The sequence below is a fragment of the Pogona vitticeps genome, chromosome 4 (genome assembly GCF_051106095.1).
Source record: "Pogona vitticeps strain Pit_001003342236 chromosome 4, PviZW2.1, whole genome shotgun sequence".
Lineage (NCBI taxonomy): Eukaryota > Metazoa > Chordata > Lepidosauria > Squamata > Agamidae > Pogona > Pogona vitticeps.
Genome location: NC_135786.1, coordinates 206222355 through 206249004, shown reverse-complemented (window position 1 = coordinate 206249004; position 26650 = coordinate 206222355). Strand labels below are relative to the sequence as shown.

Below are 26650 nucleotides of genomic sequence, written 5' to 3'. Positions count from 1 at the left end.
CAGTCTCTGATCCAGTCCCATGAGTAGTGATTTAGATATAGGTTTAGCTGGGTCCAGCTGAATCAGGACCACAACTCCAAACCTCCTATCCAAAAGAACACCAGATCTAGGCCCTAATACAGGCCATTACTCCAGCAGCTGAAAAACTGTGGAACATGAGCTTCCTAAATCTAAACCACCCTGTAGGTAATCAGGGAGCCAGCATCCTTACTCCAAGAGTGTAACATGTAGGGTTGCAGTATACTTGCTTGGCTGGCCGTGATTTTGAACTTCTACTTTAAAAAAAGTTTTGAGCTGTCATAGAATGCCAGATATAAGGCAAAACATATACTGTAGTCAACAGTTTTGGTCACTTGTTTTGTGAGAAACAAGTCTTTAAGTGTAATTGGCCAAAGAGTAAAGCCCGTGTCTAGCCGCCCCGAGTAGACGTTGTCTAGACCAGTGGTTCTTAACGTGGGCAATAATGCCCCCCAGGGGGCGATTTCATTTTTCAGGGGGGCGGTAGAACAAAAAGGGGCGGTGTGGGGGCGAAAGAACAGAAGGGTGCAGTAGGGGGGCGCTGGAGTGAGCCAAACCTGTGAAGACAACTGCAGCTGCAGTGCTGGCAGTAGATCCAGTGCTGCTGCCGCCGCCAGATGATCCAGCTCTTTCTACCTGCCACGTCTCGCCTTTCTCCTTTAGGGGAGAACTGAGTGTGGATCGGGGGGAAGGAAAGGGTCTCTTGGGTCCTCATCCTTGCCCCGTGAAGCGCTGCCTCGCACCCGGGTGGGGAGGGAGACAAGGTAGGTAGGTAGGTAGGTAGGTAGGTAGGTAGGTAGGTAGGTAGGTAGGTAGGTAGGTAGGTAGGTAGGTAGGTAGGTAGGTAAGATATCATCACCTCAGGGAGGGGGGGCTATGATAACTTCCTCAATGATTCAAGGGGGCATTTCTTTCAAAAAGGTTAAGAACCATTGATCTAGATGGGCGGGGTAAAAATCAAATAAATAAATAAATAAATAAATAAATAAATAAATAAATAAATAAGTTGTGGGAATGTCTGGTCCTGACTGCTTTGCATACAGTTAAATTCACTGCAGAGCTGTTTGCAAACAGAATAGAATGCCATGAAGACATAGGGATGAATGCTAGCTGGAGCTGAAGTAAAAAATAAAAAAAAAGTGAATGTCGGTAGACTCTGATAATGCATTATGTACATCATGGGGCTTCCCAAAAATCAAATTCCATTTTTAGCTTCCACAGAATTGTAGGTGCTTAGGTGGAAGTAAAGCTGTATGGTATGCTCTGGAAGGAAAGAATTGGGAGAAACATGAGGAGGAGGAAGAAGAGGAGGAATTATTACAAGGCCTATCCAGCCTATGTATGATTTAAAGGTAAAGAACCATTTAGAGAGAGTTTCAAGATCTTGACATTTGGTCATCCAGAGTTGGCAGCTGTGCAGCAGACTCCTCAGGCACAAAAGTCAATTATCACATCTTACCCACTCAACTGAGCTACACTGTGATTTTTAAAAATAGTTATGTACATCACTTCTAATTTTGCTTTTATACACATATATTAGCAAAAGTAATTTTATGCAGAGTAGTGTCCTCTCTTTCTCCCTCTCCCTCCCTCCCTCTCACATACATATACATCCACGCCCACTCGTACCAGAAGGCTGCAAAATGTTGACAGACATCCTATTTATGTGAAAAAATCCTCCTGCCCAGTTCTTTAAATGAAATCCAGTAGCACTGATTAATTTAAAACCTCCATGTTGCAAATCTTCTGTATTAGGAAAGGACCTAAAATATTGTGACCTGCGGGGGGAAATGAGTAGGCTTGTCAGGAAATCCCCTGTGTTGGGTGAAAAAGGATGCAAACGTTGCTGTGGCAGAAGAGATTACACACAGAGAAAGGGATTATGCTTGGATTTCACTTCATATAGCATCAAGGTCATACGCTGCGTCATTTCTGTGGGTGTATCTCATTTGTATTCTTGGAAGGCACAACGTCATTCTGCAGATTTCCAAACTGAATGATAAAGGGAAAACAAAATAGTCCAATTGTCCATGGACAGCTCAAAAGTCTTTCAAGACCAGATTGCTTGGTTTCCAGCATTATGCTTAAAATAGACTAACCTGACAGCAGAACACCTACTGCAGGGTCTGTTCAAATGGAGAGAATATGTCAGATGCTCTCTGTCTTAAAACCAGATACATTTTTGCAGATTCTTAAGATAAAAATAACTCAAAACCGTCTGGTATTTTTCCAGTAAACAGTAAAAGCTTTTGAAAAACAAAAGATACTTTCCCCTTTACATTTTTTGGGGAAGAAGCTTTTGTTTCCTAAGACCTTCAAACATCCTTGGAAAACAAAGATATACAGTATATGGTCAGTGAGACAGTGCCTTCTCCACCATCAGTCTAGTGATCTAATGACTTCTGTCTGGTGACAACATCCCCGGGCTTCCACCTGTTAACATTCACTTCCTTTCTTTTGTCTCATTCTCACAGTGTTTGGAGACCAGTATCTACCAATTTATGTTTGTGCATGTTCCGAATTGTTAAAGTGTCTGAATAACATATGTAAAATATCCATCTTAATCCCATTCTTTAGTTCTTCATATGCATGGGCATACCGGAGGCAACATCTACAAGAATGTCTACAAGTCACATTTACTTCAGCAACTCTTTCACTGACATGTCCCAGTTTCAATCCAGAGATATCTACCAAGCTTCCATTAGGTGGCTTCTGAAAGCAAGTCTCCAAGTACATCATATACACCTGCCAGTTTCCCTCTTGCGATACGCTCTGGCTTCCAAATGTGCATTCTGTTGGCTTCGCACCACCATCATAAACCTGTCAGCTGGTTTCAGCTGGCTTTTGGCTATGGATATCTGCTAGCTTTAGGGTGATGTTGCAATATGGACATGTGATCAATACCTTTGCAAGCGGGCCATAGCTCAGTTAATGGGAGATACGACTGTCTGCCAGATATCTAAATTTGAAGGTTTGGCACATCCAGCCAAGATGAATAGGGGTAGGAATAACTCTGAAGAAATGCTGCTAGACATAGAAGTAATTAATTAATTAATTAATTAATTAATATCCCACCTTTCTCCTTAAAAAGAACCCAAGGAAATACTGAGCTAAATGAAATGTTTGACTCCTGTATGTTCTTCAGGATTCTTTGTAGCACACTGGCTGAGATTTCTCTTTTCATTTTCTTTGTATGTTCAATGATTTTTATCTGTGTACAAGAGTGAGAAACCACAAAATTTTATTCTTGCCTGAAAGATAGCAGAAAATTTTATTCTGATATTTTAAAAAAATCTGTTCTCTACTTTTGAGAATAGTTTTTGCTCAAATTATGCAAAATTATGAAGACTGCTGCCTTATTTAATATATATTTACAAATGAGAGGCATGAGATTGGTTGTTTGCATCTTTTAGATCAATCAGCCTCTTTTTCTGTATTTGCTGTGTATGATTTGCTTCACAAAGGGAAAAGAAACCAGTTTTTCACAGAACCATTTTGTGTAGATGACAGAACCCTAGGAAAAACATGCTAACGGTAGGAAATCTCGCAGGAGTCAGTGTTTTCTTGACCAGTTGCCTCACTGTTTCAGTGAGGAAATGTAATTTTGTGAAAATTCTTCATCTCCATAATTCAACCCTTGGCACCTGCATTTAAAAGGGAAGCCATTAAGAATGGGAAAGACCTGTCTTTATCTGTAATCTTAAACAGATGCTGGAGCAATTCTGGGTGATAAAAAATGAAGTGGGCTCAAATCAAAGCTAGAATATTCTAATACCTTCTACATGAGATTGTTTCTGAAACATTACGTTTGAGCGAGATGCAGGGCATAACAACATTCCTTATGTAAATAATGTAAACAAATTATTTTTTAAAATGAAATTGTTATTCATTCCTCCTTAGTTTGGCAAGCTTAAAATTCTTTAGAGGCATTTTGAGTTTTTTTTTTTAAATTTGGGGACATTCTATTACTTTTTGGAAAATTGCTTTTAAAAAGAGAAACTAATTATGTAAATATAAGGAGTAAGAGAAGAAGTAACATAACAAGGTGGTAAAATGCACAACACTAAGAGTAGCGAGTTACCTGAAGGTTGTAGCAAATTATATAACAAGATCATTTTTAAAGGTAACTTTCCCCCCAAAAATTGAAAGTGATTTGAAATGCAGAAGCCAAATAATTAAATACCAAATAGTATATGAAATTGTTTTTTCTGGGGTATGGCACTCTTCCCTGTCACCTACCCCTCCACTGTTTGAACCCAGGTCACACAAGATCCTGAAAAACAAGGTTTTAACGGGACAGGGAAAGCTGTATTACATAAAATGTTTTGATTAGTGCAGAAAATGTGCTTGGAATTAGGCGGCTAGAATGGAGAGAATATATGTTTTGAAGCACATAACTTGAATTTTAGCAGTATTTCAGAGCCTATACTTTCCAAAAAGAGAAACAGGCGATAATTCAAAGTCATGTAAATGAACAATATAAGCAATTGTTGGAGGAAGCTCTTCTCTGAGCAAGTCAAATATGTGGCAGAGTATTTTTTGAAGACAAGAGAATGTTGCACCATGGAAAACTAGCTGAATATTTTATAGAGATACAGCATAGGTTGTGAGTACTTGGTATGAATCCCCAGAGCACTTTGCATGAAGCGAAATTAATGTTAAAGGAGGCAGAGGTCTAGTACTCGCAGACATGGTAAATCTATTTTAAGGCAGTGCTACTGGAGATAGAAACTCATGTGACTGAATACAGTATTTTTTTGTACACACAAAATACCCTTTGTGCACATAGGAATCTGGGTTACAGTGTTCTTGACACTTCCACCTTCAGATTGGCTGAAATATATCTGGGAATGGCAAAATACAGATCAGTATTCTGTTCTTCTTCTTCTTTAAATCTCTAGTTCATGAACATGGGATATTGTAGTTCTGTATCCATGATGCAAAAACCATAGAAATGGCCTCATATTGCTGCACAATAACGTGACTGCATTGCCAGCAGGAAAAAAGACACAAAACTTTACAAAGCAAATGGCAGCCTGAATGTTGACACCAATTGCAGGATGCCCTCTTCTGCTCATTGCCATTCACAAAGTGACACCACACAAGGGAAAATCCCAAAAGCGGACTCCTTTTTTTCCCCATCATTTAATCACTTTTCGCCCAAAACAATTGTCAGGGCTGTTTTTCAATAAGTGTTTATGGTAGTGAGCCGAAGAGGAAATCCTGTAGACCATCTTGACTGCTCCCATTGGTGCTGTCAACATTCAAGCTGTCCTTTACTATGTAAAGTTTGGCATCCTTTTTCCTGCTGGCAACATGGGCATGATATTGTGCAGCAATATTGGGTCATTTCCTGGATTTTTAAATTGTGGGGACAGAGGCACAATATCCCACATTCATAAACCAGAGGTTTTGGGGGTTTTTCTGTTTGTTTGTTTTGGAGGACTGAATAACTAAGAATTTCTTACTCTTTGTCAGGTTAAGAGTGTTACATACAGCACTGATGTTACCTGTCTGTCATGGGTTTGGAGGGAAAGTTCCATCCTATGGGGAGTGGAAGGCGGGACATCAGGAGGAGGGGCTGTACTGTATATATATGTGAAGCCTGTGTGGAGAAGAGAGGAGAAGCTGGAGAAGAGCTGAGAGAAGAAGCTTGAGTGGGAGTCTGTGTGTCAGACAGGGTACTACTGTGTGTCAGTCAGTACCAACCTGATAGGTTCAGGTGTCTGTATGGTTAGCCAGAACTGATAGGTTCAGGGTCTGTGCTTCAAGTTAAGTGTTCTGTGTGAACCAAACTGTGTGTATGTATGATTGAGACTAAGCCACGTTACTGTATCTTATTCACTTGATCCTTTTATTTTTCCCTGTGTGTGTTATTTAATAAACCTTGTTCTTTTATTTGTTAAAAATCCATCCCTGGTCTGTGTGACTTCTTATAGGGAATGGTTGGTGGCAGCTTAGTGAAACTGTGGCATATCCCAGTAGGTCTGGGATTGTCACATTGATTGGTGTCCAGCGTGTGGGATACGACTGGTCCAGTTGTCCAGTGGTACAGCAAAGCCTTGGCAAGAGTGCCCAGAGCAAGGGGGGTCTAGTCAGGGACAATCTGAGAGCACGTAGGTAATCTTCTAGGTGTACCTCACGGGGAGGTGCGCTAGTAGAAGAACGTGTAACCTCAGATTGGGGACTAGATTAGGGAGCTCTGAGGCAACCTGTTTTGGCGGGAAAAAAGCTGAGGCAAAACTGTGTAGTAGCAGTGATCTAGCCTGCCTGCTGAGAGGCCTAGCAGAGGGGGGTAGACTCTGGCTCGCAACTGTTGCAAGTTAGTGCTGAAGAACAGCAGTAATCTATAGAAAGCTGGTTCTGAGGCAAAAGAGAAAAAAAAAGTGGTTGCTTTATTTTGAGGCTTGACTTTTGAAAGCAGCCTGTTCTGGGGGGCGGGATTATGCCCTTGACTCGAAGCCAAATGGCAGAAATGGGTGAGGTGAAAGACCTCCAGGTAGACCAAGGTTCTGAGGATGAATTTGGCTCAGTGCAGGGTGACAGCACGGGAGAACAGAACCCAGAACTCAGGAAAATGCTCATAGCCCAACAGCATGAACTGAGGATGAGGCAATTTGAAGTGGAGGAAAGATTAGAGAGAGAAAGAAGGGAGGAAAGGGAAAGGCAATTTGAAATGGAGCAAAGGGAAAGAGAGAAACAAAGACAATTTGAATTGGAATTACAGAGAGAGAAAATGGCGTTTGAGTTAAGAAAATTGGAACTGATGAATCAGAACAATAATAACAATAGGGATTCTGAGGGAGGCCAATTGTCTAAAGCTGACCTGAAGAAATTCCCTGTGTACCACAAGGAAGATTGTCCTGAAGTGTTCTTTTCCCTAGTGGAAAGAGCGTTTGTGGACTTCTCAGTAAGGGAAACTGAGAAGATGACCATCATGCGATCTTTAATCAGTGGCAGCCTTGCAGAAGTCTATGCAGAGATGCCAGAGGAACTGATGAAAGATTTTGCAGAGTTTAAAAAACTGGTGTTTGCCAGACATGGGATAAATGCGGAACAGCTGAGGCAAAGATTCAGGTCAATCACCAAGAAACCAGAGCAGACTTTTACCCAAGTGGGGGCCCAATTGGTGAGGCTGCTAGAGAAATGGCTATCTCAGGAGGGGACAGAGACCTTTCAGCAGCTCAAAGACTTGATAGCGCTGGAACAGTTCTATTCAGTCCTGCATGGGGAACTGAAATTCCAGGTGAGGGAAAGGAAACCGAAATCTGTGGCAGAGGCAGCCGAGATCGCAGATTTTATTTCCCAAATAAGAAAGCCCTTGGGTGAGGGGAAATCGATGGGGAAACCTAAAGAAACCTACAGCAAGTACTCTCAGGGACCAGGGAAAAGCCAGCAAGTGGGAGGGGCCCATGGTGAAGGGAAGCCCTCAGACATGAAACCAAGACCTCAGATTTTGGAGGGAAAACCAAAACAAGATGAGAAAGACTCAAAATATAGCAGAAAATGTTATTTCTGTCAGGGAAAGGGCCATCTAATCTCAGAGTGTGAGAAATTAAAGCAGCTAAAAGGAATTGTGCCTCAGGATTCGAGTGGAACCAAGCCAAAAGCTGTGTTCTGTGTCCAGAAAGAGCAAAGCCCCTTGTCACTGAGGGAGCCTGTTGCCATGGCTACTCAATCTGGAACAGTTACATCTGCTGATCAGGCTGAGGAAAATGGTCCTCTTGTGGAGGTCAAGCGCTGCTTGCTCGTGAGAACAGATTCACAGTTGTTTGAGACAGCAGGGGTGGACGTAGGAATACTTGACCATCAGTATCGGGGGCTGAGGGACACTTGTTCCCAGGTGACCCTGTGCCATCCAGATATTATTCCTAGGGAATATATAATCCCAAATGAGAGCATGAAGGTGGCAGGGATTGAGGGGCAGGTGATCTCACTGCCAGTAGCGGAGGTACCTGTGAACTTTCAAGGCTGGAGGGGAGTTTGGCAGCTAGCGATTTCATCGACTCTGCCAGCAGCCGTGCTCGTGGGAAATGACCTGGCTGAACATGTGAAACGGGTGCTAGTGATTACACGTTCACAAGCCACCACAGGGACAGTTCAGGGGGGTACTGATGAGCCCGAGACGGAAGCAGAGGGGAGTGCCGAAGCTGTGGTGGAAACCTTAACCACAGACAGCAGATTTGGCCAAGAGCAAAAGGCAGACGCCACTCTCCAAAAGTGTTTTGAACAGGTGACAGACGCCCAGCTAACACCTGAAACCCCAGTGAGATTTCTAGAGAAAAAGGGGATTTTGTATAGAGAGACCCTGAGGAATATCTCAAAAGGGGGAGATGGGATCCGAAGTCAGCTAGTGGTACCTGAAAAGTATCGCCCCATGATCTTACAAAGGGGGCACTCTGACATGTTTGCTGCGCACTTAGGGGTGAACAAAACACAGCAGAGAATCACACAGAATTTTTACTGGCCTGACATAGGGAAGCAGATCAGGGAGTTCTGTAAACAATGTGATGTGTGTCAAAGGCAGGGGAATAGCCGCGACAGGACCAAAGCAAAGTTGTGCCCTTTGCCTGTGATTGACACTCCGTTCAAATGCATAGGGGTGGATATTGTGGGACCTTTGCCCAAGGCCACAAAGAGGGGGAACCGGTTCATTCTCACCATTGTGGACCATGCCACGAGGTACCCTGAAGACATTCCCTTGACTAACATTGAAACTAACACAGTGGCAGATGCCTTGGTGGGGTATATGTCCAGGATGGGATTTGCCTCAGAAATAATCACAGATTTGGGTGCATCGTTCACATCGAAGCTCATGAAACGGTTATGGCAAATCTGTGGAATTAAGCACAAGGAAACCACTGCCTATCACCCTGAAAGTAATGGGTTAACGGAGAAGTTCAATGGGACTCTAATGCGCATGATTAGGGCTTACTTGGCAGAGAATCCAAACAATTGGGACCAGAAGCTGCAATCCCTTTTGTTTGCTTATCGATCAGTGCCACAAGCCAGTACCGGGTTCAGTCCGTTTGAACTTTTGTTTGGGAGAAGGGTGAAAGGGCCACTCGATTTGATCAAACAAAATTGGGAGCAGATCACCCAGGATGACCCACAAGACGTTGTGACATACATAGACTCTTTAAGGAATGACCTAAAGAGAAACCTAGAGCTAGCAGCAGAGACCCTGCAAGCTCAAAAGGTCAGAAAGAAAGCTTGGGATGACCAGGAAGGCAGGGAGAGGCGCTTTAATCCAGGGGAGGAAGTGCTTTGGCCTAGGCTCTGCAAAGAGAACAAACTGCAGCTGGGTAGCCCAGAAATAAAATACTTGGGTCACATAGTAGGGGGAGGAGTGATCAAACCCCTAGAGGCCAAGATAGAAGCAGTTCGTGATTGGCCCAGGCCCAACACCAAGAAAAAAGTCAGGTCATTTCTTGGGTTGGTGGGCTACTGCAGAGAGTTCGTCCCGAGGTTTGGCGAGATTGCGGCTCCGCTGACCGATCTGACGAGGAAGAAGGCTGATGACCGCATCCCGTGGACCAGCGACTGTGAGGAGGCATTCCGGAGGTTGAAGGAGGCGCTCATCAACTATCCAGTGCTGCGTGCTCCAGACTTCGACCGGGAGTTCATCATCTACACCGATGCGTCTAACAGCGGGGTAGGAGCAGTTCTTTGCCAGGAGGATGAAAATGGTGACCAGCATCCAGTGTCCTACCTGAGTAGGAAACTCCAGAAAGGTGAGAGACATTTGGCAACCGTGGAAAAGGAGTGCCTGGCCATAGTCTACGCGATCCAGAAGGCCAAGCCTTACATCTGGGGAAGACATTTTATTCTGTGCACTGACCATTCACCACTGCAATGGTTAAAGACAATGAAAACCCACAATAGTAAACTTATGAGGTGGGCTTTAAATCTGCAAGACTATGACTTTGAAGTGAAGGTGGTCAGAGGGTCAGTGAACTGTGTTGCTGATGCCTTGTCAAGAAGACCTGAAGAATGAAGATGGCGAAAGAAACATGGACTATGTATATATTTTGATGACCAAAGGTTAAATGTGTCTGTTTATTAAACATGTTGGTTTGTATGAATAAAGGTAACTTGATGTATTGTAAATGTTATTGTTTAAATGCCTAATTGATATGGTTAACTTAGAGTGTAAGTATAAGTAAGTATGGTATTGTATGTTATTATATAACTGTTTTTGTATGTTTTGGGTCCAGGTTGTTTTTTGGAGAAAAGCACCTTAGCTTTCCCCCTACAAAACAACTTATAAAGAGGGGAGGTGTTACATACAGCACTGATGTTACCTGTCTGTCATGGGTTTGGAGGGAAAGTTCCATCCTATGGGGAGTGGAAGGCGGGACATCAGGAGGAGGGGCTGTACTGTATATATATGTGAAGCCTGTGTGGAGAAGAGAGGAGAAGCTGGAGAAGAGCTGAGAGAAGAAGCTTGAGTGGGAGTCTGTGTGTCAGACAGGGTACTACTGTGTGTCAGTCAGTACCAACCTGATAGGTTCAGGTGTCTGTATGGTTAGCCAGAACTGATAGGTTCAGGGTCTGTGCTTCAAGTTAAGTGTTCTGTGTGAACCAAACTGTGTGTATGTATGATTCAGACTAAGCCACGTTACTGTATCTTATTCACTTGATCCTTTTATTTTTCCCTGTGTGTTATTTAATAAACCTTGTTCTTTTATTTGTTAAAAATCCATCCCTGGTCTGTGTGACTTCTTATAGGGAATGGTTGGTGGCAGCTTAGTGAAACTGTGGCATATCCCAGTAGGTCTGGGATTGTCACAAAGAGCAGCTGCAATGCTAGTAACAAAAGCCTTCCCGCTCTTTCCTAGATAGGCTGTTAGGACCGAGGAACTCTTGTGAGAAGGAACTGGAGTGGATTTTTATGTGTGACAGCACAATGTGCTCAAATCTGCTACGGAAAACACATGTTATGCTGAGCATGTGCTTGGAGGTGGCCTGCTTTAATCCAAGAGTATATTTCCCTTTCCCGGGCTATTATTTTGCGACTTGCTCTGGTTGGTCTCACAACCTGAGGGAGTCACATCAACACAGAGAGGTCTTGCCATGCAACGCCGATTCTTTCCATTCAGGAGGTCAGTAACATAAGCACAATAAAATGTGCAGCACAAAACACACGAGAAAAGGAAATGCTTTAATGCTTCAGTGCTATCTTCTCACAGGAGGCGTCAGAGGTAGTGGCGGCGGCAGCAGCAGCAGTGCGGAAAAAGTGTACGTGGACATCCCTGCCGGGCCAAAGGAGTTGGGCAATGGTTCCCAAACATTTTGGACTTGTGGCTCCCTTGATTTGCTGACCACTGGTCATAGCTCCCCTTGCTTGGAGGGGACACCAGGGCTCTCACTGCCATCAAGGGCAGGCTCTTGACACCCTTTACCAACCACCCCATCTCCTCCCCCCCCTCGCTAAATATCCCCGAGGGCCTACCTCCTTCCAGGTCCTGATGCAGGAAATTCATGAGGCTGTCTGGCAACTGCCTCCACAGGGGCAAGGACAGGCAGGCACACAACCTTCACTTCTGGTTCCTGTTTGACATAGAGCTGTGGACAGCTTTCCTACGGCAATTGCCAGTGGGAAATACTGGCAATTGCCAGAACTAAGTAAAGGTAAAGTTTCCCCTTGACATTTAGTCCAGTCGTGTCCGACTCTAGGGCGCGGTGCTCATCCCTGTTTCCAAGCTGTAGAGCCAGTGTTTGTCCGTAGACAGTTTCTGTGGTCACGTGGCCAGTACGACTAGACACGCAACACTGTTTCCTTCCCACCAAGGTGATACCTATTTATCTACTCAAATTTACATGCTTTCAAACTGCTAGGTTGGCAGGAGCTGGGACAAGCGACGGGAACTCACTCCGTCATGTGGATTCAATCTTACGACGGCTGGTCTTCTGACCCTGCAGCACAGAGGCTTCTGCGGTTTAGCCCACAGTGCCAGAACTAGAGATCAGCACAAACTTGAAAAAATATGGTTTGTGATGGTTCATGGTTAGCCTTAACCACAAACCAACCAGAAAATTGAGCTGGTTTGTAGTTTGTTTTTTAGTTTGTGCCTTGTGTGTGTGTGTGGGGGGGGGGCTAACTCATGTTGTGCTACCGCCTCTGCTGCCACACTGCCTCCACTGCCCTCTTCCCAGGTGCCATGATCCGAGGCAGCAACCGGGCTCCTTGCAGGGCAGCCGGGGATGCTGTCTCAGAGCATGTGCCCACCTCCCATATGATCATTTGAATGTGTAACTTTACCAGTGCCTTCATGAATCTCTTATTTAATAATATATAAGCTAGATCAGTGGTCCATAACCTTTTTTACACCATGGACCAGTTGGGGGAGGATGGGGTCTGTGTGTGGAAAAGGCGGGGCACCCCCTTGCGCTCATGTGCATGCGCGAAAGGGCAAGGGCCTTTGCTTGGGAGCTTGCATGCTTGTGTGTATGCACAAAGGGGCAGGACACTTGTGGGGGTGCACAGACACTCATGCTCATGCACAAAGGGGCTGTGCGGGGAGCACTTGTGGGGGGTGCACACACACTCATGCACATGCACAAAGGGGCTGTGCGGGGGGAATGTGTGCAGGGGGATGGGAGATCTGTTTCCGTGGCCGAGTCTGGCTCTGGCCACGGTCTGGTACCAGGCTACGGACCGGCAGCTGGGGACCCCTGAGCTAGATCACCCCGTATGATTTTGCCATTTCTGTTGCACTACTGTAGCAAAATACAGTGGTGCCTCGCATAACGTTTTTAATTGGTTCCAAAAAAAAAAAACCTTATGCGAAAAAAACTTTATGCGAAACACCATTTCCCATAGAGATGCATTGGAAACCGGTTAATCCGTTCCAATAGGCACGGATTGCCGTCCTTAAGCGAAAAAACCCATAGGAAACATCGTTAAACGATACAATGTATCCTCCATTGGAATGTATTGTAGCTGACTCAATAGGTTTCAATGGCTTTGCGAAGTCAATTTTTGCAAAATTGTGTCATAAAAGGGTCAAAAATGGTTTTAAATGCTTGGATTAGCTTCTGCACCCTCTAAAACGGATGCAAAAGTTAATTTGGCTTTGATCTGACTTTTCGTTAATTAATGGTGAATTTTTTTCCCCCAACTTTTGACAGCTGTCAAAATCTGACAGCTCCATTATTTCCTATGGGGGAAGAAAAAATTCACAAAAAATTAATGAAGACTCAGCAACTGTTCTAAATTCTTGGGTTCGTTAGAGGACCCCCTAAGTTGTGTGCAAACCTGATTTGGCTTTGATCTGAACTTTCGTTAATTTTTTGTAAATTGTTTTCTCCCCCATAGGAAAGCATGGAGCTGTCAGATTTTGACAGGTCCATTGGTTCCTATGGGCCAAAAAACAAAAATTCACAAAAAATTAACGAAACGTCAGATCAAAGCCAAACCAGGTTTGCACATGACTTAAGGGGTCCTCTAACGAATCCAAGCATTTAGAACCGTTTTGGACCCTTCTAAGACACTTTTTAAATTGAAAACAAAAAAAACGTTAAGCGAAGCAGGGGACCTAAAACCAAAAACGTTAAGCGAAGCATGGTCCCAAAAACGCTATGCGAAAATCGCCCATAGGGAAAAACGTTATACGAAGCACAATCTGCCTCTGAAAAAATAAACGTTAAGCGAAAAAAACGTTAAACGAAGCAAACGTTAAGCGAGGCACCACTGTATGATGATTACAGGTGTATGATGTGAATTCATGTTAGTGTTAGGAGTTTCCATCAATTTCACACTGTCAGTACCTTGATTCACACTGTCAGTACATGACGTGCTTGGTATTAGTGCAATCTTGCAGGAGTTTCCTTCGTGATAATTGGTGATTGTAAATTGCTGTTGTTGCTCTTTTTCTTCTTCAAATTATATCTTGTTCTCCATGTTCCATTTGTGTTCCTAGTCCGTGTTTTTCAATAAAATTTCCCCATGCTCTGCTCCTTCTCTTAGCATTAGCCCTTCCCCACTTATAAAAATTAGATGTTGCTTTTTAATATAACAGCTTTGAGTCAATACAATTTTTCTATGCTTTCCTTATCATTATCAGTATTTGGATCATGTACCTGTATGACATGAACAACTACAACATTTTGCCTTTACTTGTATAAGCGTCTCCTGGTCTGTGTATGGAATGAGGTTTGTAATAGCTGTACTTGTATCTTTCGTTATTGTAACTGCAACTCTGTGCACCATTTTCAGGCTATGCTGTGAATCGTTTCCTGGCTATGAAAAGCTGAGCACTCAAAGCCCCATGAGCTTTACTTTCTCTCACATTCAGATTTTTAAAACTCCAATGATTTTTACTGTCCTGTTATGAAGAAATTCACAAGTTTTCATGAGTAGACACACAGATTTTCTCTGTGCCACAACTCATTTTTGCTTTATCTGCTCTGGTTTCCATAGGCCAAGCCCCAAGTTCTCTCAATGCACTGTCAGAGAAACAAGAAACAACGTTGTCAGCTCTGTGAAATTGTAGCCCACTGGAAAAGTACTTAGCTGAAACCTGGACCCCAAATGCTGATATAGTGCTATGATAAAGAATCCATTTGTGTCCCTTTCGGACTGTATGCACCATTAGGAAGACAGCACTGATGACAGTGCAGAAGGTCTTGAACTGACAAGAAAAGTTGGCCATTAGATTTTTCGGTACTGTAATCCTACCATGTTACACCAAGAAGGAAGGAAGGAAGGATTGTCTACCTCTTGGTCTTTTGCACAACAGAGCAACCAGTCACCCTCTTCTGTATCTGAATTCTTTCATGCCATCTCTGTCATAATACTGTCTGTTAGGTAAGCTGGTAAATCCTGGACATGTTCAAGGAAGCAATAATCCACCCCTTAAGAGCTACTTCATTATGACTTTTTTGGGCTAAGCAACCACCAATAGATCCATGCAAGTGCAGGAAACTGGCTTCCAGATGTTTGGGGCCTACAACTTGTACCAGCCCCTATGTAGTATTAACTAATGATGAGAAATTATTGGTGTTCCTGTCAAAAAATATCTGGAGGGCCACTTTTGCTTGTTCCTAGGTTCATCCATATTAGTAGGAGAGAGGAGGAGGAGGCTTGTTGTTTTTCTTTTTCAACTAAAACTTTCAGAATTCTACCGCCAGTATGGTCATTGGCCAAACTTGTTGTGGAATTCTGGGAGTTGTAGTTCACCCCCCCCCATGTTTCCCATACCTAAAATGGGAAAAATGTGTTTGAGGAAATTCAGCCATTATCATTGATCACAGAATGCACTGTGTTTTGGTGAAAGATTTGGATAGTTGGAGTGAACATTGATTATAAGGAACTCATATAAAAATGTAACTTGCTCTGACTTTAGGAACTAATGTATTTTCTTCCTATCTTATCCTACCTTCCCACTAACCAGTAGCAACCACCACAGTAGGGAAAATGGAAGACTAATTAGCTTGATAAAAGATTTGTGTAAACACAAGTTTACAGAAGACGAAAGATGATATAGTCATAGTTTGGACAACACCTTATAAGATCAAATCTTTCTTAATTAAAAAAACCTATCTGAATTCTTAAAATGGCCTGAATGGTTCCCTTAAGCTGACAAGATGTCAAACATAGACAAAGACTTAACAAGACTGGTAAGTAAAGTTTTCATTGCTTTGTTAAATTGTTTCAAAGATTAAATTCTCCTTTTAAATAGGCAATATGGCCACCAGGGGGCATGTGTGTGCTGCTTTTTTAATTACTTGTTTTCCTGTGTGAGGACTACAAATAAATTAATTTTCTAAATTGAAGATAGCAAAGGACTGATCAAAATAGGTCCTCCTTTTTCCTCCTATTTGGAGGCAGCAAATGGGGGCATGTGTGACATTTTGGTGCACAGTAGGAGAGATGGACTTCTTATACATTTGAAGTAGAGGTTACCTTTCTCAGGAAACTTCCTTTAGACAGGACGGCCACCATGTGTGATCAAGAAACATGGCTTCACTAGAGTCCCCAGTCATGAGTATGAACATAAGTGTGCCATTTCTACCAAGACAGAAGCCACAGATGCACATTCCCACTCCATGTGTTGCTTTAATACCTGTAGCAAAAGTATATGTTCGAGTTTACAACCTCACATGCGGCCTTCTAGCTTGTTTGCCTGGTAGGGACCTTTATAGGCTGCGAGTAACTGTCAATCTGTTAACCAATAGTTCTCTACTGCCTGTTAGAATTCCAAGAGAGCACTTCCTCTCTACTAAGAGTCTTTTTCATTCAGAGAGTCTGTTAATATCTGTTGATGGCATTTGGTGGAAAAATGTCTGTTAAATGTATATAGAAGCAGAGTCATTAAAAGCAGTCATGCCGTTCATTAGTTTGTTGTTAATATATTTGCATTTGTAAGTAAATGGAACATTTCTCAGAGTATGTCACTGAGACTAAATGCCAGTTAATGAGAGGGGGGTGGGTTATTTAGGAACTAGTAATTATTATGCTCTGTGAATCCTTGCACTTCTGCTGCACAGGTGAGAAAAATTAAACCACAGAAATTTCAAAACTCTGCAAAAATTTCCCCATGAAGATAAAATAGTATACTCCATTATAGTAGCTAGTCTTAGGATAGATAGAAAGAAAAGTAACAAGCAAAACTGATTGTGAAAGATCAGGTGGGTTCTAGAATCCACCACTAACAGTTAGCAGTTAAAAACATGACTCTCTTTGCCTCTGAGTTTTAATGATCCTTCTCTCCCCAACTGCATAGTTGTTGTTTAGTTGTTGTGTCCGACTCTTCACGACCCCATGGATCAGAGCACGCCAAGCCCTCCTGTCTTCCACTGCCTCCCGGCTGCATACTGCATACATATATATCAATAGGGCATGTAGCATTTTCAGTGATCTGCCTGGCACAGGAATTGGAGAGGGGGTCCATTCCCATGATTGCACTTGAACACATTTAAATCAGGGACTCACCCTATGAGTTTTCATATTATGTACACTACTTGGATTATAGACTACCTTTGGTCATAACCTTAATAATTTAAAACCAAAATAATAATGAAATAAAAAGGCAGAACTCATGTAAGAGAAAAACCTTGTGTCATTTTGTAAGATACATGCAAGAGAAGATTTTGTCCTTTGTACAGTTCTGCATTCGTATATGAATACGAAGCCTGCTGGTACAGGTGGCTGTCTTGATGAACACCCACTGCCAGACCCTGCTGGACCGCATGGCCAATGTCATCTTCTGTGCCGCAATTACGGCAGTAGCTCGGCTGCCGCAGCTCCACCTCCCTGCTTGCCCAGCCATTCTTGCAAGGGGGCAGGAGGACAAGCCTCCCTGCTCAGCTGTGGAGTGGCTGGCCGAGCAGGGAGATGGGGCTGCGGCAGCCAAGCTACTGCAGTGATTGGGGCACAGATGACACCAGCCACATGCACCATGTAGCCTGGTGGGCTCTGGCGGTGGGTGTTCATCAAGACAGCTCCCTGTGCCAGCGGGCTTTGTATTTGTATATGACTACAAAGCCCCCATCTCTAGTACTGTCTACTGGGAAAACAACATTTGAGAAAGTAAAGGCCTTGTTCAGGTTTCTTATATCTTCTACTGTTTATGATGAAAAACATTGGGATTTAATGCAAATGAACAGATTACAGGGATGCTGGTACTTGTTACATGTCATTATTCAAACTTGATGCATTAACAGAGCCCTCACAATGCTTCTGCATCCCTAAAGGGGAAAGGAAATATGTGAGGTGTCTTCCCAAATTATTCCCAAACTAACCTGGAACTTCTTGTATTTGATTGTCATCCCACTACAGTTGATGCTTCAGTCTATTACTCCTGTTAAATTTTTTCAAAACGTTGGCTAAAATCATATTAGTTACGTAAGAAGATCATACAACCCTAAAGGCTATAATTACTTCTTAACTCTGGATACTTCACTGCTGAGATTTATGTTGACTGTGTTCCACTAGAATAAAAATCTCAGTAGGATTTTAGTTGTTTTTCCCCCCGAACTACCTTGAAACCTTCTGGTGATAAAGCAGGATATAAGTGTGTTTGGTAAATGGACATACAGTACTGTATGTGCATAAGATTTCTGACAAAGTGTGCATCTTGCATCCTTAGTCAGAAATCTTGTGCACCATTACTTGGGAGCAAGTTATTTAATTATTTAAAAGTATTAGCAACCCAACCATAAGCACCTTTGAAACAGGTGGAAGTTTGCATTGTATTGGTGGAAACTATCATCTGCTCCAAGAAAGTACCACTAAACTCCTTAGAAATTGCTCCGGAGTAAACCTGTACATTCTAGCTATTGCAGTGCTTTTCAGCAAGTTGCCTAAACTGAGCCCTCCATAAAAGATGAGAGTTCACAAAACTAAAGTGCCCAATTTGGAAATATGCTTTTGTCTGACTTTTGTTTGCTTACCTTGCAGGATCAATTAGTATCTATGGAATAGAAATGGAAAATATATTACAACATTTTTTCTTCTGCTCCATCTGTTTCCACTTGCCTTTTTAACTTAGGTTTTGGATCTGAAAACAAATGGTGGATGGATCCTGCAGCAAGCATCCACAGTCTAAAATAATAATCCATCCATAAAGTTTGCTAAGTACTTTGTGGTCAGCCCAGATTTCATACATTTTCCAGAATGCAGAGTTGCAAATTTGATCATGTATGCTATGTTCAGAGCTTTCAATTATATCACATCAGCTGTTCAGCTTTCTGCCTCCCTAAGAAGTCACTGCTTATTTTCGGAGCTGGAGGATGAGAAAGATTAGACCCTCTAAAATGTTGCATAGGAGATCATTCTTCTACATCTGGATTGGCCTCCTCATTTTCTTTGTTCACCATTTGTGGCCTTGAAAAGAGACAAAGACATTGTGGGTGTCTTATGCTTCTGAGACATACACTAAACAGGACAGCAACCCACAGATCACTGACCAACATTAAAACCTATCTATAAACCTTTTGTTGCACTCATGTTGTGCAGAAATACAACCCCCATCATCTACTAGACATTTAGAGAGGACCAGGTTTGGGAAGTTTCAGGTATCCCTGAAATGTGGGTTGAAGATACCTTTCCTTGAGATCTGGATTTTGATGGTGTGGGAAAGAAACACAATGGACAGAATCTCTTATCTCATATAAACAGGTTTTCTAAAATTAGGAAACTTAAAACTAGGGATGGGCATGAATCGAAAAAATGGTGATTTGTTTTTATTCATGATTTGACAAGGTCAACAAGTCACAAATTATGAATTTACAATTTTATCTGACGAATTGATTCATCAGTCTGGTTTTGACTTTAATACTCTATAAAATGCCCTCCCCAAGCACCTAGAGAGACCAAATTCACAAGGAATCTTCCCCTGATTATCTTATCCAAGTGGAGATTTGCATTCAGGCCTCCTGAGTCCCAGTCTGTCACTCGATCCACTACACCACACTAGGATCCCCAGTACATCTCCCACCCTCCAAAACTTTCAAAATATTTTTTCAAAAGCACATTGGAGCTTTAAAAACAATCTTTTGCAACCCTCTACAATGCATGAGGGAAATTCTGCCATGTTTTGAGGACTCCTAGCACTCTGCAACCCACTGTAACCATCTATATCTAGATGTTGTTCTAGACTAGAGCTATAAGTATATATTTGGCCAGCAGGTGGCACAATTTTTTTTCTTAAAACTTTTTCAACCGAAAACATTGTTGGTATGACGGGAGTGGAAGCCACCCAAGGTCCAGGGATAGGTGTATCCAGCCCTTTGTTTCCTGAAGACTGCCAGCCTCTGGTATACGCACTAACCTGTAAGCAAGTGTCAATGGGCTCAGACAGCTTTCCTTCTGAGTAGACATGCATAGGATGGCAGCATATTTAGGTAAGATGCTCAGTTATTTTTATGTATGTGGTGGTGGAGGCATTATATGTATCTTAATATGAAAACAAGGTGAGAAAGGTTCTCATAACGGAAGCCTTGCTGTGAATTATGATGTGTACATCCAAAGTCAAAACCTTGATCATAAGAGGAGCCATTCTTCAATCAAAACAGCAGTCTGATCCTTTGTAGAGCTATAAAGCAATGGTGCTTCTACACAACTGAAGAATGTAGAAGGAGCAAAGTGTGTTGATGAACCATAAACATATTGCCGATTTGTTATTTATTAACACTAAATTACTGCGCTGAATACTGATCAGAGAGTTTACACATCTCATTCCAAGAAAAGTTCTAGGTGAACAACTAACCACAGTACGTATATACTGTAGAAACGACAGCCATGGCCACAACAGTAACGAATGTTTCATTAACCAACGTTCCAATTTACTAGAAAGCAAAATTACACTAAATCTTTAGTAAAGTTTACAAACATTTAAAAAGTGCATAATACCTGAAACAGAAAATGTGGCATCACTTTCTTAGTAAGAAGAAACACATCAGGGCTGGGGATGGAAACAGAACTAGTCTTGTGATTGGTGTCCACTTGATTGCCACAGCAACATTCATTTTTCACTCCAAAATCAGTGACTTGACAGGTGAGAAAATATATCTATATATATGTTTCTTTTGGGGAAACAAGTATTTACCAAGTTTGGGGGGATTTCTCCATCTCTCACCTGCTCCTAACATAATTTTTCTCCATTTATGTTGTACTGACAAGTTTATTCTTAAAACTTTAGCACTAACAAAGTAAGCATTTTCATTCTTTTTTTTAATCCCTTAAAAGGTGGGATAAAAGAAAAGATTCTGCTTGAATCTTGAATTTCCAACCAACAACAAGCAAGGTGACCTAACTGTACCGAGAAAACACAAGACACACCAGACTATACGTTAGTTACATCGTATGTTCATCTTGTATATGAAAGAAGGCTGATGAATCTTTAGGTTAGCCATTTCATCAGTTCAGCAGTGGGCTTTATAATCTATCATGTGCACACCACCACACTATGCAAAACAAAAACAAATCCTAACCCTTTCAAAACAAATGGTAAAAAAAATTCACAGTCATAGAAGTTGCCTTCAGAATCCTTTTGAGTAGGGACAGTATGGAGCTTCTAAATTGTACAATAAAAAACAATGTAAGTATCAGAGCAGAAAATACAGAAGCAGAGTTCTTTAAAATCAAAACAGACAACCTGTGCTCCCTTTGCAAGTGATTTTAATAGGTGAATGCTCTAGCCAACCTCTGAAGATCACTGAAGCTGTAGCCATACAATGCCCTTCATGCCCCTAGTGAACTGAAGCCCATTTGCTGTAAGATCTAGTTTCCTTTACCTCTTATGGGCATTTCGTCAAGTGGCCATTTGCAATAAGATCCATCTGTCAAGAAAGTCTCTGGATCAGCAACAAAGTCTCAACCATCACTAGCTAAACTAAAGGAAGTTCTGTCTGCTACTATGACCTGCTTCCCCCTTTTTAGTAGGGGGTCAGGCAGGGACCAATAGCAAGACCCATCCATTCTTAATTTTTGTGGCTGTTGTTGTTTGATTGGCTTGCTCAGGAGGTGCCAGCTTTTTCCAGCAGGCGTTTGTGGGAAAACATCTCACAGTTGCTGCTGTTGGTCAAAGTGGGATGTCAACTCTCTTGTTTTGTGGCTTCCCCCTGGGTTTCCCCAGTTGGTTCAGTGGGTTTCCTCTCTGCATCTCCTTCCCCTTCTGCAAAACAAAGACAAAAACAAAAGTGAAGATGCTAGAGTGAAAAATGCCCAAACCAATACAAGTCACCTTTGTAAATTCTTCTCCACTGAAGGCCAGTGAACAAGGTGAGTGCAAAAGAAAGTTTAGTCTTACCCAAGTGACTTCACTTTTATCAGATTACCTGTGCAGGAATAGGCGATACCATTATCTTAAATTTGTATTGTTTTGGGAACCATATGGCCTTGTCCTGATTTTTTCAGAATTACCTAGCTATTCTACAGACATTTAGAATTGCAACTACAAGCCATTCATCTAAGTCTTTTAGAAAAAAATGCACAGCCTCTAGGATTACCCTGAATGTGTGAGGAAAGGGAGCAGGTAGGCCTTTACTCTCTCTTGCCACTTTCTCCACATGGAGAGCAGTACCGTGAAGAGAACAGAGCCCTCTATACATGCAGCTTCTCCCTCATGATTTCCGTGCACAGTGGTATGTTCTCGTTTTAGGCTTTCCACCTGTTAGAGCAGTGACGGGGTTACTTTGCGCTTCTTCCTCATGCAGTTAGGGAAATCCTATCATGAATGGTAGAACAAGAGTTCACTGTGACCACTTATGTTTTGGGGAGCAAGGAATTAAGAAATGCCACGACAAGCGTCTGTACAATTTGGATTTCATTGATCTCACAGGAAACTTATAGAAAAGCTATTGGCAGCACATTGGGAAGATGCCATGAGACAGTCCTTCCAATGCTGTTGTGGTAATTGACAAAACACTTTTTTTGAACACAATGACAGATATGATAGCCTTTTACCACTGGAGGCAGGGGTGGAGGTGGAAAAAGTGCAACAATGTAAGGAGTTTCCAGACAAAGGACTTCCAGAACTACCAGTCAAAGAGCACGGTGGAGTTATTCCATCATTTCCTCCTTATCAGATCTTTTCTGGTAAGAAGAAAGATGGAAGAAGCATTGGGGAAATGTTGCAGGTTTACAAAAAACAAAGCTTGCTGCTTATATACCACCCCATACCGCTTCAAGCACTCTCTGGGCAGTTTACAAGTTAATTATGCAGGCTACACATTGCCACCCACCCCCCCGCGAGCTGGGTACTCATTTTACCGACCTTGGAAGGATAGAAGGCTGAGTCAACCTTGAGCCGCTACCTGGGATTGAACCCTGGGTTGTAAGCACAGTTTTGGCTGCAGTACAGCAGTTTAACCACTGCGCCACAAGGCTCTTCTGATGAAACTGGCTTGGACCCCTGTGGCAAGGAGTCTGTCAGGGCTGGCCCTACCATTTTTCAAATCGAGGGAGATGTCTCTGAAGACAGATCACCAGAAGTGGTCACTTTGCTTCTCCACACAGCACATGGCACTCCACAGAGAGCTACGTATATGCAGCTCTCAAAACCTGGCTATTTTCAAATGCTGGCTCACAGGACTTCCAAAGTTGGGCATTTTTGTGAGCTGTCTGGGGAACACTGTGCTGCAGCCAGGAAAGTTCACTAGCAGTGTCTGACTTCAAGGGGCCCTCACAGAGCCTTCTGAAAACTAGGGAAACAAAGTGGGAAGATGAGGTGGTGATTGGACTGTAGAAATAATAATGGTAGGAGGAGATGGGAAGAAGTGATGAAGACAAAGAAGTGGCAAATCAACTGGGTTGGCAGCCGCCATGAGTTGAAGAGTTGTCATGTTCTTCCTGTTTGCAGTGTGCCATTGGATGTTGTTTAGAAATCTTTTTTTAAACATATAGGAGTCAAGGATTTTGATGGGCTCCAGGGAAGGTTTTTTGGGGAGGGGGCACTGCTTTGTGACCCTCAGAACGACATCAGCTCATGAGGAAAGAAAACATTTTTTAAAATATAAACTAGTTAGATTTTTAAAAATGTGAGGAGGCATTAGAGCCCAACAGAATTTCTAGCACCCCCCCACAACTAATAGTATTTAATATTAATGAAAACAAGAACAACAAAAATATTGCTGCACCTTACAGATGAACAGGCTTTATTTGGTGCAGGCTTTCAAGGACATCAGTCCACTTCTTCAGACAACAGCAACAACAAAAGAAAACACAAAATCATTTATTGCAAAAATAAAAAAAAATACATGTGGGTCTTTAAGATGCCCAAATCACTTAATGAATTTCATTGCAACAACCTGACATGGCAATCCCACCTTGCTTTGCAAATACTAATGATTTTCTCTATTTTTTTTTAACTGAGCACTTACCAGTTTTATTTATATCAAGTTCTGATAACTTGAGGGACAGCTCACTAGAATTCCCACTTGTGGAGGACACAAGGATATCATGAAGGGCATTTCTTCTCCCAGTTCTTCCAGAAGCAATGAAATCTGCATATGTAGATTCCACATCAGTCATTGCTAACAAGTATCCACATAGCAGTACCTGAGAAAAAACAAACCAAAGAACATTTGTTTGCTGGATACTAAAAGGGCACACAGTAAGGGAGGGTTGGGGAATCTAGATGTGTAGAATGACATTCCCAGAATTTGTTACTGTTGGTCATGTTGGGTTGGGCCAATGGGAACTGTAGTCCAAATGAACAGGTGCACACATGTTCCTCACCCAGCAGTAAGGAGAAAAATAGGAAATTCTTTAAATATCCCACGATGAACAACTGGCAGGGTATTTTACATGACATGTGAGGGAAAGATTAGAGCACCCACCAGTCAGGGAGCTAAATAAGAACTTTATTGTCTCACCTAAAGGAGAACAGGGCAGTGGCACTAAATAAGGTTGAGTGCCTTGCTACATATTAACTATAGCACTGGTTCTTAACCTTGGGTTACTCAGGAGTTTTGGACTGCAACTCCCAGAAGCCTTCACCACCAACTGTCCTGACTGGGATTTCTGGGAGTTGCAGTTCAAAAGCATCCAAGTAACAAAGGTTAAGAACCACTGAACTATAGTACACAATATCTCTTATTGCATATCCAAAGAATTAAGTAATTTTAGAAAGATACAACATAAAATTGCATAGAAGGAAAATAACATTATATTCAAAAGACAAAAAGCCATGTTACTGCCTCAACCTAGAATGGAAATATTTTTGGTTGTGTTGGTTGGTGGATGATGAGAGCTGTAGCCTAACATCCCTGACAGAAGGCATCTGGCTGGAGATGGCTGGTCTGGAGCGTATGCAATGCAACCTTGTGCAACTTCCCAAAACCCTAGCCAGCACAGGAAGTGGTGAAGGCTTCTGAGTTACAGTCCAAAAACACCTGGGTTACCCAAGACTGGGAACCACTGGTGTAGGGTACAATAACCTTGCTTTCACCTTGTTTTCTCATGTTTGGAACTTATATTTGGCCCATCCTTCAAACCAAAGCCCAAAGACCATGGTAAAAATAAAAATAGAAGCATAATTGAAGAGCATAAAATGAAGATAACATTTTTAAACAGAAGTATCAAAGCATGAGAGACAAATTATACAACTAGCAACTGCATTCCCAAAACACCTTTTAAATAAGGGCAACTTTATCAGTTTTTTTCATCTCATGTAAGCTCATACTCTAGAATTAATTGGGAAGGTTCCACTGGTAAGGTGCTACCAACCTATCCTGTTTTTAAAATATTATTTCTTCATTGCAAATGTGGTAAAGGTGAAATGCATAGGGTCTGATCATGTACTAGGCATATACATTATTTTAAGCTAGCTTGTGCCCAGCAAAACTCTGCTCAGTTCAACTGAGCCACTGGCCCGTGGTGTCCCTCAGGGGATTCTGTTTTGTCCCTTATGCCATATAACATCTACATGAAACCACTGGCTGTCTGGAGTTTTGGGGTGTGCTGTCACAAGTATGCAGATAAAGCCCAACTTGATTGTTTCTTTCCATCAAAATCCAAGGAAGCTATTTCTGTGTCTGGTAACAAGTAATGGGCTAGATGAGGGTGAATAAATTACAACTTAATCCAGACAAAACAGAGGTGCTCTGGGGTCAGTCAAAGGCAGATCAAGGAATAGGGATACAACCTGTGCTGGATCACGTTACACTCTCTCTGAAAACACAGATGCACAGTATCTCTGAACCTGGATGCCCAGGTTTCAGCAGTGCCCAAGGCTGCATAGGAAATTGAGGCTGAACCAGGACAAGACAGAGATCCTGTAAGTGGGCACTCCTAGTGTATGCAGGTTAGGGGTCTCCCTCTCATTTGGTGGGGCTACTCTCTCTGCGAAGGATGTGGTTCATAGTCTGGCCGTATTTTTTGACCCAGCGCTATTGATGAAGTCCCAGTTAGCATCTGTGGTCCATGCGGCCTTTCTCCACCTGAGGCAGATTGCCCAGCTAAGTCCCTACCTTGACACTGGTCCCTCACCATGCTAGTTCACCTATTCGATGTTCCCAGGTGGGGTGGCTGAAATTATGACCCTGAGAGAAGTCCAGAAAGAGAAGACTAGAAACAGGGCCTTCTTGGCGGTCATCCCCCATCTCCCACCCAAAATCTGCCTGGCTCCTTCATTGGGAACCTTCAAACAATCCCTGAAGACAGGCTTTTCCGGAGATTACATCATCATAGCACAGTGGCAGTTTTCAGGGCTTATTTCTGCTCTGCCATCCAGTCTTTTAAATTAGTGGCATTTATGTTTATGTTGTTTTGCTATTTGTGATTGTATGCTGTAATTTTTCATTTTCATTTTTTATTTTGATTTTGTATTATGTTTGATATTTTTTTTAAGTGTTATTTTTTTTTTACTGTGTTGTAAACCACCCAGATGGGTGGTATAGGAGTTGAATGAATGAATGAATGAATGAATGAATGAATGAATGAATGAATGAATGAATGAATGAATGAGAACCAATACACCATGTGCATCTATTCCTGGAAAAGTCTCATCTGGCTACATGCCCTCGTTACATCCTGGCTGGATTACTGAAGCACTCTCTACTTGGGGCTGCCTTTGGAAACTTCAGTGAGTCCAAAAGACAGCTGATAGATTGCTAACGGGAACTGGTTACAGGAATCACATACACACCAGTTACAGCAACTCCACTGAATGCTGATCCATTT

The 26650-nt window shown here is 42.3% G+C and overlaps 2 protein-coding genes across 2 annotated transcripts in view; one reads left to right on the top strand and one right to left on the bottom strand.

The window, feature by feature from the left end:
• The window catches only part of LOC144589259 (uncharacterized), a 486230-nt gene extending 475426 nt beyond the window's left edge, over positions 1-10804 (top strand). Inside the window, exon 2 of the mRNA XM_078393548.1 lies at positions 5505-10804. Coding sequence (XP_078249674.1) covers positions 6464-10015 — 3552 coding nt within the window. The 5' untranslated portion in view covers positions 5505-6463 and the 3' untranslated portion in view covers positions 10016-10804. The remainder of the gene's footprint in view (positions 1-5504) is intronic.
• A 9330-nt stretch (positions 10805-20134) lies between these two features.
• PKIA (cAMP-dependent protein kinase inhibitor alpha) overlaps positions 20135-26650 on the bottom strand; it is a 59919-nt gene continuing 53403 nt past the window's right edge. The window contains exons 3-4 of the mRNA XM_020787567.3: positions 23848-24025; positions 20135-21641 (exon numbers count right to left, since the gene is read on the bottom strand). Coding sequence (XP_020643226.1) covers positions 21562-21641; positions 23848-23998 — 231 coding nt within the window. The 5' untranslated portion in view covers positions 23999-24025 and the 3' untranslated portion in view covers positions 20135-21561. The remainder of the gene's footprint in view (positions 21642-23847; positions 24026-26650) is intronic.